An 18725-nucleotide genomic window follows, 5' to 3' on the forward strand; every position below is an offset into this window, starting at 1 on the left:
ACACAGCACTGGTGGTAATGCAGGAGTGGCTGCACTCACGGAATGCTTCTTGCTATGGTCCTGTGGAGGAGAGAGACCCAACATGGTAACAGTGGTTCCGGCACCCAGGGATGCTTGGGGGCTGGTGTTGGGGCCTGGGGCATAACTCTTGCCACCTCATCGCTGTTGCCTCTTGCACAGTAGTCACGCCCTCGGTCCCAGGGCCAGGGTTCGAGTATTCTTGCCTTTTAAATGGCTCAGAGCTAAACAATTCAACATTCTTGAATATATCCCGAATCCCAATCCCATATCGGTATTAGGATTCGAGAATATTCGGAAATACTAGCTCCCATCCCACTTTCTCCTGTTGTGCAATCCAGCAGAGCCAAGAGATTGTAGTGTATGCATGCAGTCAGACATGCAGGTGAATATCTTTGAACAAAGTCTGAGTTTTTAACACAGAAGAACTTTTTTCATTTTAAGGTGTCTTTTCACACTAGAGCACTGTGCCTAGAGGAAAAGTATATCACAGCATTTAAAGCATTGGGGCCTATGGCATCCAATGTGTATAGCAAAAAATTATATATTGGGTTATGAAGAATAAAAATTATAAACAGCAGGGTCAGAGTGCCATGAAACGAGTACAGTGTGAAAGGTAATTATATAAAGTTCAAACGTAATCAACAAAGAGTATCAAGGTGATTTATAATAGTCATAATTGCCAATCATTGTAGCTTTCATCAGCTAGCAAAGTTAGTTTCTACCTCTCAGTGAACATATTTTCATGGACAGTAATGTAGTCTCAGCAATATAACAATTTTAAAAATCCATGTTGAACTTGGTTGTGAGGCCATGTAAGAGTTCTTCTGAAATTGGTTAAATTCATGGTCAGATTTTACATCCCAAGAGGGGTGAATGGGAGTAGAGGATATCTACTATGGCTTATGTATGTTTATGTGGTCTGCCAAGTTGCAACGAAATTATGGTAAGCCCAGCAAGGGGCTTTCAAGACAAGGGAGAAGCAGAGGTGGCTTGCCATTGTAGAGTTTTCTGTAGTGTCCTCTCATCCAAGTAATGATCCTACTTAGATTCTGAGATTGGACAAGACTGGGCCATACCTTACTATACCATACCGTAGCAAATCCCCTTCTATCCCTTAATGCAGCCTTTCCCAACTTGGTTTTACCATTAAGAAACCCCTGAAACATTCTTCAGGTTTCAAAAAAATCCAGAAGTGGTGTAATTATGCAGAATATGGTTGGGAAGCATAGTGGTGTACATGCCACCCAAGGCACCTGAAGGTGCAGGTGATAGACCTCCACCTCTCCAGGTCTATCATTGGCCATTTTGGGAGGGTGTGTGTGTGTGTGTGTGTAGGTCAACATGACCATATATGGTCATATCACCCAATAAATGTTTAACACACACACACACAAATTAATTAACTCCCACCCATTCAGGAAACCCAGAGCCGTAAACAAACCCCAGGTTTTCACAAAACCCTGGTTGAGAAAGCCTGCCTTAATGGCGCATAATTCAGCTACAGTGTCACTGATTTTCATATCTCTGCTGGCAACATGTGCTTCAGGCAGGGGCATTTCAGTCATCCCTCCTAGTAGCTGATAAAAGATTACCAAACATCAGCACATTCACTTGTAGTGTTAACATTTAGAGCACAATTAGCAATTAACATTGTTTACACAGTTGCTGGCTGGCTTCTGTTTTTATAACAGCTTCCCAGAGTTAAAAGCTAAGTGTGTCTTAATCACTGACTTTAGTATTTCACCGCCTAGTCTTTCACAGAATGGCTGGCTGGGAGAGCCCTTTAAAAGAATCTAATTACCATCACCTGCAGCCATGACAACCAAAGCTATTAACAGCCTAGCCTAAATCATTGAGATTATAGAGGAGTCCATTTCAGAATGGGAAGGACCACTAGGCCCACAGATAATAAAGAAACCCTACTGCTGGGCCAGCTAGTGAAAGCAGTGAATCTGAGACAGCCATCAAGATCCTGTGGTCCTGATCTGGCTGGCCCCTACCTCTCTCACCGCTCCATGTGTGTCCCTCCCGAAGCTGCGCGCTCGGTGGAAGAGGATGACCATCCCAGATAGGAGTGTATTGTTCTTCGGTCAAGGGTATACAATAGCTGCGCTCCCCTGCTAGAACCTCCAAACAAGCTTAAGGTCTAAAGGGATCGTTGACACGTCGTGGAAACATATCTGGAAGTACAAATGGCTTCCTACATTGGATGGTTGCAACTACAGTTGTGCATGTGTGTGAATTACTGTTAAGTTGTTTCCACCTTATGGTGACCCTATGAATTAATGACCTCCAAAACATCCTATTATTAACAGCCTTGTTAGGTCTTGCAAATTGAGGGTCCTGACTTTCTTTGTAGAGTCAATCCATCTCACGTTGGGTCTTCCTCTTTTTCTGCTGCCTTCAACTTTCCTTGGCATTGTTGTCTTTTCCAGTGAGTCTGGTCTTCTCATCAAAGTACGATAACCTCAGTTTAGCCATTTTTTACTTCTATGGAGAGTTCAGGCTTGATTTCACAAAATCACAGAATCATATTGTTGGAAGGGGCCATACAGGCCATCTAGTCCAAACCCTGCTCAACACAGGATCAGCCCAGAGTATCCTAAAGCTATTTTGTCTATTTGGTCTATGACCCACTCATTTTATCTTTTTGGCTGCCTGTAATATCTGTCAAACTCACCTTGAACACCACATTTCAGAGGAATCAACTTTTTAACCATCAGCTTTCTTCATTGCCCGACTTTCACTACCACTACTACAAAGTAATGGAGAATATTACAGCACAAAATAACTTCATCTTGGTCTCCAGCAGCACATCCTTACACTTAAATCCCTGCAGGATTTACCAGCTTTCCGTAGGGCCTGCAAGACGGAGCTCTTCCACCAGGTTTTCGGTTGAGGCCGGGGTCAGCGAATGAGTAATAAATAATAATAATAATAATAATAATAATAATAATAAGTTTCCTGCATTTTGCAGGGTGTTGGACTAGATGACCCTGGAGATGACCCTCTGTGATTCTTTAGGATTTTTTCTAACTTCTTGATGGCTGCTCTACTACCATGATCAAGCAAATAATCCATTGTCCAAATATACTATTCTCTCTCTTTTCCAACTCCATCTGCTATTTCAGCTAGGAAGCACCATTGATTTCCATGCCCAGCTAGTGAACTTCATCACAGTGATTTGTGTGTTCTCATCTCTTTCCCATGCATGCTGTTCTTACTCCAGAGTGGTCCATGGCACAATTATGCAAAAACCTTTAGTGTCCTTCCCCAGGCTGTATGCTCCAACAGAAATGGTCCAGATAGAAGCAGCTAAATCATCTCTGCCATCTGCCACTTTTACCAGGAGATGTTGGGAAGTGAACCCAGAACTTTCTGCATGCCAAGCAGATAGTCTACTACTGAGCCACAGACCCTCCCTTGCAAATGTTCATGTTCAAACAGAACCTTTGATGTGCTTGTCCAACTGCTGACACTCAAGGTTTGCAGAAAGCCATGTATGTCTGCTCAGCAAAGTCTTAAGCTCGACTTTTTTACTGTTGAGAAACCCCTGAAACATTCTTTAGGCTTCGAGAAACCCCAGAAGTGACGCGATCATGCAGAATATGATTGTTAAGCATGACTGTGTACATGCCTACCTGGGGCCCCTCCCCTTCTCAGGCCCTCCAGGCCCTTCATTGGCCACTTTGGGAGGGGTGGGCAGGTCAACACAACCATGTATGGTCACATCCCAATAAATGTTTAACAAAATTTAAAAATATATATACAAGAATGAACTCCCACTCTTTCGGGAGACTTTTCCAGATCCGTTAAGAAACCCCAGGGTTTCATGAAACTCTAGTTGAGAAAGCCTGTCTTAAGGCTTCTTCAAGCCCAAGAAGCATTCCTGCAGCACAAGTGGCTTTTCCTCTTCCCACAGAACCCCATCTTGTACTGGAGAGAGGCCACGCGTTTTGCTGAGTGGCCAGATAGAAACCTGCGTCTACATTCACCTTGTACATGTGGAGGGCAGATGAGGGGCTAACAGCTGCACTCCCAATCCTTCTTTTTAAACCAGTTTCTAACAAGCAGAAATATTTCCACAGGCCTTTTTAAATTCAAAAACAAGCTTTGCGTTATGAAAACAAGATGGCCTTCATGTAGCAGGGATTTTTCTCTCTTCACTTCATTCGGAATTATTTTGATAGTTCAAAGGAAACGCATCTAATTCCCCAAGAATTATATTTTTTTTTTGCAGTTTTGCATCTCTCTTAGCAGGGGGCAGAGAGACAAATAAATGGAAAAAAGGCTCTGCTGACGAGTTTGAAAGATTTCTCCGTGATTACTTTGCCCTAAATTTAATCAAGCTCTGTTGGAACCACGCGTTTTATCCGTCTTCTCATTCCTCTCTTGCGAATGCCATTTTAATTAACGTTTTTGGTTTTAAGATGGTCGTTTTTTTCACACCGGCTAAGATGGCTGATTATTTCAAAATAGATGTGAAATTATATAATGAGAAAGCCAGTCCATTTACTATAAAATTTGTTTGAATACTGCGGCATAATGGATCTTGGGGGAAACCTAACACGTTTGAACAAAAGAAATAAAAATAAAACCACTTCAGCTAATCCGTTATCATGAATAAACAGATGGGAATCTCTGGATTTCCACTGCATACATTGATGAGGTAACATACAAATATGGCTGCCAAAATCGAGGTGGCCCTGGAAGATCTTCTGTTATTACAGTTGACCTTCAGGTCACCAAGATCAATTGCCCGGAAGAAAACAGCTGCTTAGGAGAATGGACTACATGGGAGAGGAGGGACCCTGTGGTGGTCTCTCCTCTCCCAAGTCCTGCTCTTCACAGGCTTCACCCCAAAAATATCCAGGTATTTCCCAACCCCAAGCTGGCAACCCTATGTGCAAGTGCTGGATCTTCTGGCCCTATGTAAAAGGTAAAGGTATCCCCTGTGCAAGCACCGGGTTGTGTCTGACCCTTGGGGTGACGCCCTCTAGCGTTTTCATGGCAGATTCAATACGGGGTGGTTTGCCAGTGGCTTCCCCAGTCATTACCATTTATCCCCCTGCAAGCTGGGTACTCATTTTACTGACCTCGGAAGGATGGAAAGCTGAGTCAACCTTGAGCCGGCTGCTGGGATTGAACTCCCAGCCTCATGGGCAGAGCTTTCAGACGGCTGCCTTACCACTCTGCACCACAAGAGGCTCATTTCTGGCCCTATGAAGAACAGTCAATTTCAGTCTGGGCATAGCTTCCTAAGCAGCAAGGTAATGTTTTATTCTCGTTCTCTGGCATGGTGCTCTCAGAGACTGATGCCCTGCAAGTACTTATAGGCAGCCTTCCTCAACTTTTTTACCACTAAGAAACCTCCAGGGCGGGTTCTGGAGCCTGAGATAGCGCTATTTCAGCTCCACACATTCCCTTGGCGTGTGACTTGCTGGTAGCCTTCCTCCCGCTCGCGCTAAATAGTTGGGGGAATCCAGTTTATGCGATTCCCCCACTAGTGCTTTAAAATGGAGGATGTACCTGCCAGTTTGCTGCTGGGTCACTGGATGCTGATGACATTGTGCGAAGTGTCGAAAATATGGTGTTTGCAAAAGGTAAGTATTTCACAATTTTCCCAGAGTGCGGAATGGCCCTGAGTCCAGTAGCCCCTTTAAGACCAACAAAGATTTATTCAAGGCATGAGCTTTTGAGTGCATGCACTCTTCCTCATACATAGTGGCACTGTTGGACTCAATTTTTGTTTTGCTACTTCAGACTAACATGGCTATCCACTTGACTCTGAATGTGAACATTCCCCCCACCCCCACCCCCAATATCTAGCCAGTACTGTCTACGCGTGGTTTAAACTCATTGCCACAGGTCCTGTCTTCTGCTGCTAACAAGAACTGTTCCCTGCCCTCCTCCAAGTGACAATTTTTCAGATACTTAAAGAGAGCAATCATGTCCCCTCTCAACTTCCTCTTCTTCAGGCTGAGAGATGGGACTGAGGGGCTTTACGCACCGGGATCTTTGTAGCAAATTGGTCACTGAATGAAAAATCGCCATTTAAAATAGTGGAATTCGGCGTTATGCATACCTGCCTTTGTAGTGGAATCCAGTTGCGTTTTAATTGTGTTAATTCGTTGCAACGGAGAGACCCATCCAGCTGCCTGGTGTGTTTGAGCTGTCGTTTGATCGTTGCCACGCTCCCCCCGAGTGAAAAAAAAAATCCCCCCCCTCTCACGGGCCCGATTTTCAGCTGAATGAATGTGTAAAAAATAAAATGACTGCTTAGTAGTGTACTTAGTGACTGAAGTGTGCTTAGTGACTGAAGGGGAGGGACTGAAGCCGGGGAAGCCTCTAAACTGAAAGAGGCTCGCTGGTGCGTTTATCCCCGCTTGCTCGGAGAAAAAAAAAATGGCGATCGCTTCGCCGGAAGATCAGAGAAGAGAGCCAGGGGGAGGGACTTTGTAGAAACCGCAACAATGTTAACGCACAGGTCTTTTTCGCTAGTGTTGCAGATTGGTTGCAGGAGTGTATCGCTTTCCGGAGGGTGAATCCACTTTTGGGGATTTCCCTGAAAGCGCTACAAGGAAGCGCTTTTTGCAGATTGGTTTCAGGTGTGTGGCAGATTGTCGACGATGTTGTGCAAAACAGCAAAACAGTAGCGTTTTCAATTGGCAACCATTGTGCTATTTTGAAGGCGTGCAAAAAGCCCCTGAGTTGGGAGCAGTTTTCCCAAGGATAAGGTTTCCCCCCCCAAAAGGTTCTTTCTACCCATCTTTGGTAAGATTGCACCAGAATTGAATATTGACAACTCTTATCATTAGACAGATAAACCAGATTAGTAGTTCTGGGGTTTTTTTTAGATTTCAGCCACCGTTGTGCAAAAACCCGGTAATGGGGTGTGTAGGTGCCTTAATTTAGATCTGTTAAAGGTATGGCTTCACTTTTCTTTTTTAAAAGGAAAGGAAAGAAAACCATTGTGTTTCTGAGCCTCACAAGATAGGGCAGGGATGCGAAAGCAACCCACCAGGTCGGTTCACATCCTTTTTGCTGGCTGCAAATAACAGAGCTGACTTTTTGATGATTGGTTCAATGTTTCGATAGTTCATCGATCTGTTTTGAGGTGCTTGGCAGGCTGCTTCACTGTACTCTTGACTAACCGTACAGTCCAACGAATGGGAGTTCATACTCCTAAACTATATGCAGATGTCACAAAAATCAGTTTATTGATGATGAAGAAGGAGAGTGGGTTTTTATACCCCATTTTTCACTGCCTGAAGGAGTCTCAAAGGGGCTTGCAATTGCCCTCCCTTCCTCTCCCTACAACTGACACCCTGTGAGGGAGGTGGGCCTCAAAGAGCTCTGACAGGGCGGTTCTGTGAGAACAGCTCTAATAGGACTGTGACTAGCCCAAGGTTGTCCAGCTGGCTACATGTGAAGAAGTGGGGGATCAAACCCGGCTCTGCAGATTAGAGGCTGCCACTCTGAAACACTACACCAAGCTGGCTCTCTGAAGAGTTGGTTTTTGCATGCTGCTTTTTAACCACCCAGTGCAGTCTCAAAGTGGCTTACTATCTCCAGCCCTTCCTCTCCCAACAACAGTCACCCTGTGAGGTAGGTGGGGCTAAGAGAGCTCAGACAACTGTGAGCAACCCAAGGTCACCCAGCAGGGCTTCATGGTTGGGAGCAGGGAATTGAACCACTCTTAACCACTACACCAAGCTGGCTTTCACCAAGCTGGCTCTGATGACTAAAACAACCCAAGTTCTTGAATATTGTCCTACCCCTTCCTCCCAAATAAGGCATCAAGTTAGAAGACTTTCTAATTTTGGAAGTCTTCCATCTAGCTGAAGTTATGTTATGATGTCTAAAATTGAGCCTTTTAACAGAGTGGAGTTTCTTTCTTTCCTGAAACCTGTCATTCTAAACCACAATTAAATCCTGGTTTAGATTCCCGATTTTTAATCAAGCAAGAAAACGCATGGGAGAGATTTTGAGGTTTGAATTTCTTTATAAGTGTGGAGTGTCACATGTATTACCTCGCCTGTATCGTTATTAATTTTTAAAAAATCAGGTTATGGAATGTGGGACAACATCAAAATGAATAAATCAGAATCACTTAGAAAGCAGCTTTGTGGTTATGACATCAAATTAAAATTTAATTACATTAATTATCTCTTTATATCCCTAGCTATGCTGAACTCCTTGGGTAATTTTCTGAGTTTGTCGTAGATTTATCGGAAGCAGGTTCACTTATTTGCAGGCTATTCTTAGGAGAATATTCTGTAGTTTAATGTTTGTTGCATAAAAGAATAGAGGATGGCTATAGACCAGTATGCAGGTATGTATGCTTAAACACCACTGAAACCAACAAAATTTCAGCATCATCTCCTGTATACCTTAAGCCATTGGTCTCCAACCACTGGGCTGCGACCCGGTGCCGGGCCACGGCTCCCTCTCCCGCCCCCCCCCCGCAGTAAGAAACTTCCCAGGCCGCAAGCAAATCAGCCTCCAAAGCAGCCAATTAGCTTGCAGCCCGGCAAGCTTCTTTTTGCGAGGGGAGGGAGAGGGGGGGAAGTGCGGCCGCCGGTGCAAACGTGCATGTGTGGCAGGAGAGGGGGGGAAGTGCAGCCGCCGGTGCAAATGTGCATGTGTGGCAGGTCCGCGCATGCGCATTTGCGCCATGCGCAGTCGCAAATGCACATCCGCGAAAGTGCCGCACATGCGCAAATGTGCATGCACGGACCTGTCGCACATGCGCGGCACCTGGATCACCCTCCCCCCCACCGGTCCGCAGCCTAAAAAAGGTTGCAGACCACTGCCTTAAGCTATTAGCATTTGTTAAAACAATCTTACTTACTGTTAAGAGATTATTTCCCAAAATCAAAGTTGGTTTTGAAAACATTAAAATTGATGTCCCTTAAAAAAGCTAAAGCGCGAAACGCGTTGGGATCTGTTGAATATCAACGAATAAAAAACAATGGAAGTTTGAAGACTCCATCCATAGAAGTCTACTCTGTATATTCAATTCGCCATATTGGTATCCCAGTGCCTCATAACTTGCCCTATGTTCTATTGCAGCGTTTCATACCACATACTGAGATATTTTTATTTTGGATACTTTCTATCTGTTTTTTTCTGCCTAATGGGGACCCAAATCAGCTTCAAATAATGTGAACAATTCAAATAAACCAATAAATTACATTGTAAATAAATCAATAAATGACATTATACATGACTAAACAAAAAGCACACTAAACAGCCTATACTAATATCCACTGGGGCAGTCCATCAAGTCTATCCTAAGTCTCTAAACAAGCTTCGGAAGCTGCCAAATCAGCAGTGGTATTGCACAGGTCCATAAATATATGAAACTCTATCTTTCCAGAGATTTCCTAGCATTGGCAGATTGTGTTACACTTCCAGCTCTATGTTTAGGTTTACTAGATTAGTAGTGCTCTTCTGGGGCAGCTTAATCAGCCGTCATAGACGTCATAGTAAAGTAAAAATTCAATTAAATGTGGGGATTAAAAATTTCTGGGGCTGGATTGTTTGTGAATATCATCCTGTGTCAGGTGAAGTTGCTGTATGATTGAGAACACCGCAATTATTTATTAATTGACCAAAAACATTTCTATACTGGTTTTCCACCCAATTCAGGATCCTTGGGGTTGAATCCTGAATATAGGCAGGTCTAGTCAGATGAAAATCCCATCCCTCCCAGTGGAACTTATTTTCATGTGCCTGTCTATAAGATTGCAACTGGAATCATTTGGATATTATTTCTGTTTTCAGGTAACCTTTTGCTATAAGAAAAATATAAAAGATTATTTGCATAAGGAAAATGTGGGGTCAGATTTAAAAGAAAATGAAGAGTTACGCCAGGAACACAAGCAGATGGAAATTCAGGTTAAGGTAGGGACCTTCTTATCTGAAACAATCCTTTGCAGATTCAGGCCTATATTATGCATTGGTGCTTTCCCTTGCTTTCACTGTTCATATCGGTGGGTTTTCATTGCTGTTCTGTATTGATTTTCTTCAATTAAGCACTCAATTTTCTTTCTGGTCACAGTTTCCCTGGGTTTTCTAAGAGTGATTTTGTGCCAATTTCATTAGCAAGCTGAAGGTGATTTTAAACTTTACAGATTCCCTCCGATTTTCCCTCGTATGCACACCCTTTTCCTGCCCCTTGAAGGTCACTTCCCATCTACAACAAAGTTGCTCCAGAGACTGTGCATCTCCCACCAATTTCCAAATTCCATTTCCCGTCATTTTAAATTTCTTACTTTTTTTCACAAGTGGCATGAGTCTAGTGTTATGTGACTATCGCTAGAGCTGCATTCAAAAAATTTAAACAACCAGGGAAAGGATAGTTCCCTTCTGATAGTGACTTGAAGGGGGGTAACAGAGAGGAGGCAAATGGCAATATCTCCAGTGGAAGGAAGGAAGGAAGGAAGGAAGGAAGGAAGGAAAGAAAGAAAGAAAGAAAGAAAGAAAGAAAGAAAGAAAGAAAGAAAGAAAGAAAGAAAGAAAGAAAGAAAGAAAGAAAGAAAGAAAGAAAGAAAGAAAGAAAGAAAGAAAGAAAGAAAGAAAGAAAGAAAGAGGATTCCCTTGCTATATGCAAATAAAATAAAGGGGGAGTGAATTGTCAGTGCATAATGAAGTCTACATAAGATGTAAAGCTGTGCTTCTCAACCTGGGGGTCAAACAACCTTTTCACAGGGGTCGTGGCAGGGCGAGCAGCTTGGCAGGGGAGGGGTCACCACCACTGTTGCTACAAGATTGGCATGGTGGGACAAGAGACAGAGCTGAATTGAGAAACCCCAGGGGGGAAAAACAATCTATATACAGTCATGAACAATGGATCTTCACGTCATTGGTCAGTTTTGGTTTAATTTCTGTGAAAGAACACTTGCATAATTTTATGGTTGGGGATCACCACAACATGAGGAACTGTATTAAAGGGTCGTGGCATTACGAAGGTTGAGAACTACTGATGTAAACAAGGAAACACTGGGATGGGAAGCCTAAAGCTTTGAAAGCATTTTAAATGCTTTTGTGAGCGAAGTTGTATAGTTGGGAACCATTTTGGCAGTCTCTGGAAGCCTCACGTTAAAACAGTGGCTGAACTGCATAGCCATTCTGCAAACTGCCAAATTTAAGAAGGACTTGGGATCAATTCACTTGGAGAACAGAGTGCAATCTGTACAGGACAGACTTTTAAAAACTGCCAAGATCACAACCACTGGGTAGGATCATATTAGGAAATCATAAAGATAAAACCACACACAAAACACAGGAAATTAGCATTACTTTGCAGCTGCACTAGAACATGGGTTAAAATGCCTTCCTAATTACAGTGGCACAAGACTAAAAAAGCTCTCCAGATGCATACATGTTGCTGACGATTACAGCTTGCAGTGCCACCATCTATGAGTTCTGTCATGCATTCTGTACACTCAACACATTCCCCCATATTATGAGATCATGTGATTCCCATTTTTCACGATCAAAATAATAATTGTCAACTTGAAGTTATTTTGGTTGCTTTTCAGCTCAACTTGAAGTTATTTTGGTTGCCTTTCAGCTTGATAAACCCAAAGGCTTCATGTATTTGCCAGGTAGTCATTGTCGTCCTGCTGGACAATAACTGTGTTTTAGTAGCGCTAAATGACACTATAGTAACACACCTCAAAGCAGGGGAAGAAGAGTGATTTTTCAAAATGATGATTGCTCAGAGCTTGAAAAAGACAGGTTTTCGCCATTTCATAGTTTGTCTAGGCAGGTCTCCTCTGCGCAATCATGGAATTCACCCTGGAGTGGGAGAATAGGATGCTTTAGGATGCTTTGGGCTGATCCTGCGCTGAGCAGGGGGTTGGACTAGATGGCCCGTATGGCCCCTTCCAACTCTATGATTCTAATAAACCTTACCCTTGGCTGTTTCTGGTACAGACAGTGAAGGAGAACATGCCTTCTAGATTCTGTCTCTCCCATTGTACATGGGCATAACCTTTCAGAGTAAGTGATTCCCTTGTACTTGCCCTCAAGAATGGTATGGCTTCATATCTAGCCAATGTTAAAGCCCCTCTATTGGGATGGAGCTCAATAAACTATAGATAAGGGGGCGGTGACATAATATGCTTTCTTTCCACAGGGGCTCTAAAACAGGATGACTTACTTAGGTCTTGCATCGATGTCTAGCTTTTTTACTTCCCACAGTCCTTTGTGCCTCTACATGTTTTTTTCTCCCCAGCGTGATTATGTACTACCTGTTGTACCAACTCAGTTTTTGTACAATTGTGACCAAATGTTGCTGGGCTTTTTTGCTCAATAATTGTAATTTTTTTTTAAAGCTTAAGGCTTCTCATAAAGAGCTCTATTTTACTGGCCCTGTGCAACTTTTGGGGTCTGAAGCTCTTTCAGGAGCTCGTTCCACCAGGTAGGGACAAGGACTGAAAAGGCCCTGGCCCTGGTTGAGGCTAGACATACTTCTCTGGTGGAAACCATCCAACAGAGAAGCCTTTACCTGAGGCTGAGCCAAACTCATATATATCAATATTAAGTGATTCACAGATCAGGAGAAAAGTTCACAAGTTGACAACTTCCGGGGAGCAGAATCATGCATGCTGCCCACATTCCTGCCCCTGTGTTATCCAATCCAATTTGGTGAAGTTTTCTATGGTCAGGGGATCCCCAGGTACAGCATCTGGGAGGGCATCTATCACCGCAGCAAGAGGGAGAAGGTGAGAAAGTTACACTCCACAGACAGAAATCATTTTGTCCACAGACAGCTCTTCATTGGCTCCATGTTGACAAGCGTAAGTCCTACATGCGGGTGGGACCCATAATCATTATTGTACTTATTTCTTGCCATTTCTCTTCAGACTCAGGGCAGGGTATATCATAGTAAAACATACAAAATATCTATATATACGATACACATTCAATAGTTAAAAGTCTAAACCATCTAAAACCCGTGGAAACATTATTTGCAGGAGTACCTAAACTGGGGCCAGTCAGCCTACACATGCCCATTGATCATGTGTAGGTTATGGGTCATGAGTTATTTTAGATCAAGAGAGCAAGAGAGCCAATGCACATGAACCCATCCCACCAGTTCCATTCACTCTGTCCGGGCTGTCCATGTGGGACTGTCTTTGAGAAAGGGATTTGCAGTGACAGCAAAACCCACCTCATGAGAAGAAGGGAACGGCCTTAGGGATTAGCCCAATGCCCTTCCACGCTTATTTTTCCCTGCGACAGCAGAGATTTAGCTTTTATTTTAAAATCCATAAAGTGCTCCCTTGTAAAAAGCAAAGTCTATAAAACTGAATAATGAACATGTCTTGTAAGTGAATGGAGCACTGTCTGCCAAGATTCGGAAGAATAATGAGTCCATTATTACTAGTTTAGGTACAGAATATCAATCAGGCCTTAAATATAACTAAAGTCCAGAGAAAAATGTTCAGAGTTATAATATATAAGGATTTCAGGGTTTTAAATAAAAAAAGCTTTATATCATTGTAATACATTATCACTGAAAGTCTGATGGAAAGGTTAAAACGTAAGCCATGTTAGATCTAACAAGGGCACAAGGCTAATATGGTTATTAAAAGATATTAACTTTTATTTGAAGTTTGTCTAAAAGGCTAGCGTTGGGAGAACTTGCAGTGGGGACACGTTTTGGAATGCTGCTTCCCTTTAAGTCGCTTCACCATGAGTGGTATCATATTTCTTCTAATCAAATGTTGGTCACCAATGGAATTTTAATTAGACTGTATATTTTGTTTGCAAACAAGGTTTGCCTGTCTCAGTTCCTCTTGAGGGGATTCAGTTTTATTGCTTCCTTATGCACTGTAAGTAATCAAAGATGCTCTAGGACCCTTGTCAGCAATTAATTTTTAACAGGGGCCATATTTTGAATTTAGCCATGCCCAAAGGGCAGAGGGCGTCCTGGTAGAAATGAAGAAGAAATGTAATCATTTCCCAAGAGGACTTCAGCTTTACCAATAAATGTCGAAAGCGCTGGTGATGCTAGGCATGTTTTGATCATTTAGAGCAGGGGTAGTCAACCTGTGGTCCTCCAGATATCCATGGACTACAATTCCCATGAGCCCCTGCCAGTGTTTGCTGGCAGGGCCTCATGGGAATTGTAGTCCATGAACATCTGGAGGACCACAGGTTGACTACCCCTGATTTAGAGGTATCAGCCAAGGTAAATACTGGCTTTTTTAGCAGTAGGTGTTGGAAATGAGAATGAAATTTAATTGTATACGGAGAGCATTTAGTGTCAGCATGTGGATTTTCTATATGGGGCATTGTCTGCACAAACAATTTTTTTCTGCTCTTGATCCTGATTAATTCCGATTGATCTATTACAAAATCTTGTAATAGATCTGCAACGTTCTTTTTTTCTGACTCAAAACAGCTTTCACTCAGATGCTGTCTTCTGCACTTGAATTGTTCCAATTATCAGTCTCCTATCTCTTTCCTGCATGATTGGGGGGGGGGGGCGGTCACGTGAGTGCCACTGCCTGTGGGCATCTTTTAACTTTAGTGTGGAGGGGGGAGCGGAAGTCGTGTGATGCTCCAGCTGGCATTGAAATAGCAAGAGGCTGGAGGGGGCTCCCTCTCCCTTCATTTATTTGAGCTGTTTATTGGTCTGTGGTTTGGTTTCCGGCAGGAGTAGAGCTTTCAATTCCAGGCTTAACACTTATACTTTCTTTTAAAAAAATGATTGTAGGGGGGACACTTTTCAAAAGACTTTACTGATGAGCATACTGCCTTCAAAGTCTCTATGCCAGGTTTTCTGGTGTTTTCTCTCACTTCCTGCCCCCCCCCCCGGTGTCGTCTCCTCACTTTAAGAAACAAATTTCCAAGCTTGAAAAGAGAGCACAACTCATTTCTCCTCCCTGTGAAGCACTGATGAGCTGATCTTTAACTCTTTATTGTATGAGTGCTTCTCACATTACTTAAAGAGCTCAGACCGATTTTAGGCAGCACCAGAAAGGAAATAGTCTGCTGCTGCTGGGAGCCAACCAATCAGCTGAGACCTTGGCCAGGAGGAGACTAGGGCCCTTGGCCGCAGGAAGAATGGGCATGGCGGTTGGCAAGGGCAGGCACTGAGTCCTGGCAGCTACTACCAGTGTTCCCGCCATGGCCACAGTTGTTGACCCTGCCTCTGCTGCCATATCTGTCGCTGCCACAGCTATTGACCCTGCTGCTGCTGTTCCCACCCCGTTCGCTCCCCCATAGCCGTTGACCCTGCTGCCACAGCCATTGCCACCACAACCGGTCATACTGGTGCACTCCCAGGGGCTGCACCAGTAGATGCATATCCACATCAACAGGCTTCCTTAAAGTCTTATGAAATGGTTTGCCAACCTCCAGGTGGGAGCCTGGAGGTGTCCTAGAAGTGTTATTGATCAGATAACAGATAACAGTACCCCTGGAGGAAATGGCTGCTTTAGAGGGTAGGCTTTATTGCAGGGGCAGTCAACCTGTGGTCCTCCAGATGTTCATGGACTACAATTCCCATGAGCCCCTGCCAGCAAATGCTCTATGGCATTATGCCTCCCCTCCCCAAATCCAGTCCTCTACAGGCTGGACTCAGGAAATCTCCAGGAATTTTCGAACCCAGACTTGGCAGCTTGACTTATGGACATATAGTGCTCTATAATATCAGGCCGTAGTGCTGCCACAGAGCCAGTGTGGTGTGGTGATTAACAGGGTCAGGTTAGAATCCCACTTGTGCCATAGAAGCTCGCTGGGGGACCTTGGTCCAGTCACACTTTTTCACCCTAGCCTAACTCACAAAGGGGAAATTCAGGAGAGGAGAATGAGGGTCCCCTTTGAGGAATAAATCTGGGTATAAAAGTCATTAAACAGATGAGAAATAAATAAATACCCCAGTTTACAGTGAGTATAGTACAGCGATGAGAGTGCCATGCTAGGACTGAAGAGATCCAAATTCAAATTCCCACGACCATGAACTCCATTAGGAGACCTTTGCCAGTCATGGGCTTTCAGCTTAGCCTACCTCACACCATGGCTGTTAGGATAAAATGCATGGCCCATCAAGGAAAGGTCAGGTAGAAATTCCAAGGAGATTCTTCATGTGTTCTGCTCTTGAGCTATGGCAGGCTTTCTCAACCAGGGTTCTATGAAGCCCTTAGTTTTCCTATCAGCCCTTGAAGAGTTTCCAGAATGGATGGAAGTTAATTAATATTTCATATATATTTAAAATCGGTTCAATATTTATTGGGCGTTATCACCATATATGCTTCCCAACCACATTCTGCATAATCACGCCACTTATGGGGTTTCTCAAAGCGTAAAGAATGTCTTTGGGGGTTTCTCCATGGTAAAAGAAATGTTGAGAAAGGCCGAGCTATGGTCTTCTGGCTCAACAATCTTTTAAATGACTGGTAAACATCGATTTTTTACCGTCATTTCCTCTATAAACAGGGAAACATGTCTTTCTGCAAACAAATTTGTAAGAGTATGACTGAATTCTGGCAAGTTTAACCAGCTTAGCAGGTCTGTTGTGCACACAAAGTGCTGTGTGTTCATAGAACTGTTCCATACCCTGCTGAAATGTACACACATCAATAATTTCCCTTCATAGCAAAGGGCAGAGGGCGTTGGACAGTGTCCCTTTTTGAATGCCCTACCATTTGCAGCAGACACTTGGACACTGTCCCTTTTGAAGGAGAAAGGCGTGCCCATTATTTGAAACCAAGGGGACTGAAGCACGTTGCTAAGTACTTAAATTCCACAGTACTTAGGCACGCATGGCAAAGCTTTTTGCGGATTGTCCGCGAGTGAAATGTAACAAATTCTTGATTGCGTTCTTATGTCAAATAACAGGCCACACACTGTTGCGTTTTTAGTTGGATTGTCTATTGTTTGGTTCCTAAGTGATGTAAATTTAGAGGCCACTTAGAGCACATGACTGCTTCGCGGCCGTGTTGCCCACCCTGAATTTGTTATTGCCAATCCTTATTTAGTAGAGTGGGCATTACACGGCCTCGTTATCTGACGCCGCACGCTTGGCATTGATGACTTGGTCTGTCCCCTATTTTTAGCCTCTGTTCTGTCTTACAGAAGGTGGAATGATTTTTGGCAAAACTAGAAGTATGACCTCTTATGGTGTACGTTAATGGGTCTGATCAAATAGGTAGGGTTGCCATCTGGCGGGGGGGAGGGATGGGGACATGTCCCGACCCTTTAATAGAGGCATAATGTGATATTATTCACCAGGTGATGTTATTTACCTCCATGCCGTGGAATGTTTCAGCTGCTCATTCCCTGAGTCTGCACAGGTTGGAGAATGCACTTCCAATGCACTTTAGAAGCAGATTTTCCTGTTTCGCACAGGAAAATCTATCCACAAAAGCACATTGGAAGTGCATTTTCCAACATGTGAGGAATGAAAGTGTCTGTTAAAGAGACAAGGCAGTCTCTTTAATGGTGTCTGTTAAAGAGACCTGCAACCCTAACTAGAGGGGGTTGCTCTCCCTTGGCTGAAGAAAAGAGACATGTATGGGTTGGTCTGTTTGAAGAAGGTGCAACATTTGGACTGGCAATGAGAAGGAGAGACGGGGGAAAACAGGAACTATTGCTGGGACAGCCCCTTTCAAACATGTTGAATAATACACTTTCAGCTGACTTTGAATGCACTCAGGTGATGGGTTGCAGGTGGATTTTGCCATTTCACACAGTAAAATCCAGTTTCGAAGTGGATTGAAAGTGCCTTATTCAGTGTGAGGAATCTGGAACCTATGGCTCCGTATGGGACGAGATTTGGCTCTTTAGCAAAGAAAACCAAATATTTCTGCTAAAGTATATTAGAGGGGTAGATGGGGTGTTAGAATAACCAGTATGGGAAGGGAAACATGGCTGGCAAAGATTTTTGTGAAACTGTAGAGCTTCTTAGAGATGTTTGACAGAAAGAGAGATGATGGACATGACTGGTTGGTAGTTATCTAAATATGGGCCGTGTGCTGACTTATGCCAGTGCCCTGCAACAATTATGCTGAGTGCTTCTGCTTATATTTATTATTATTCATTGTGAGACCTTCTGTATGCCACTTTCCTAATAAAGACTCCATAGGAACAGATGTTTGGGCCATAGAAACATTATGGATTATTAATCAACATGTCAATGATAAGTGATGTTATGCAAATGCAAATAGACATCCTTGTACCAGCTGTTTGTTGGTCTCTTGCTCCAAACATTGAACTAACATAAACACACATGAAGCTGCCCTATATTGAACCAGAAAATCAAAATGACACAGACGGAAAATCAAAAGGACCCTTTCTTGTTGACTAAGAGACCATGATCTGTTGAATCTAGTTTTGTGTGGTCACGTGTAATTCATCTTATGAACGAACTGAGGAAGACGTATGAAACTGGATCATATCCAGAGTGCTAGTTACTGTGTTCCATACTGTGTTCCATGATGCTAGATTAGGATCCTTTTCTTTCTTTCTTTCTTTCTTTCTTTCTTTCTTTCTTTCTTTCTTTCTTTCTTTCTTTCTTTCTTTCTTTCTTTCTTTCTTTCTTTCTTTCTTTCTTTCTTTCTTTCTTTCTTTCTTTCTCTCTCTCTCTCTCTCTCTCTCTCTCTCTCTCTCTCTCTCTCTCTCTCTCTCTCTCTTTCTCTTTCTCTCTTTCTCTCTCTCTCTCTCTGGCGTTCTCTTTCTCC

At 43.3% G+C, this 18725-nt stretch overlaps 1 protein-coding gene across 7 annotated transcripts in view; it reads left to right on the top strand.

Moving 5' to 3' along the window:
• CCDC141 (coiled-coil domain containing 141) overlaps window positions 1-18725 on the top strand; it is a 190201-nt gene that overhangs the window by 83954 nt on the left and 87522 nt on the right. For 6 of the 7 annotated variants that reach the window (XR_013228011.1, XM_077319571.1, XM_077319574.1 and 3 more), the window contains exon 7: window positions 9811-9930. The exons of the other annotated variant lie outside the window; for it this stretch is intronic. Coding sequence is in view for 5 of the 6 variants with exons in the window: in XM_077319571.1 (XP_077175686.1) it covers window positions 9811-9930 (120 nt within the window). In the remaining variant the exon portion in view is untranslated. The remainder of the gene's footprint in view (window positions 1-9810; window positions 9931-18725) is intronic. 7 annotated transcript variants of the gene reach the window in all.

The sequence above is a fragment of the Paroedura picta genome, chromosome 2, assembly GCF_049243985.1.
Source record: "Paroedura picta isolate Pp20150507F chromosome 2, Ppicta_v3.0, whole genome shotgun sequence".
NCBI classification, from domain to species: Eukaryota; Metazoa; Chordata; class Lepidosauria; order Squamata; family Gekkonidae; genus Paroedura; species Paroedura picta.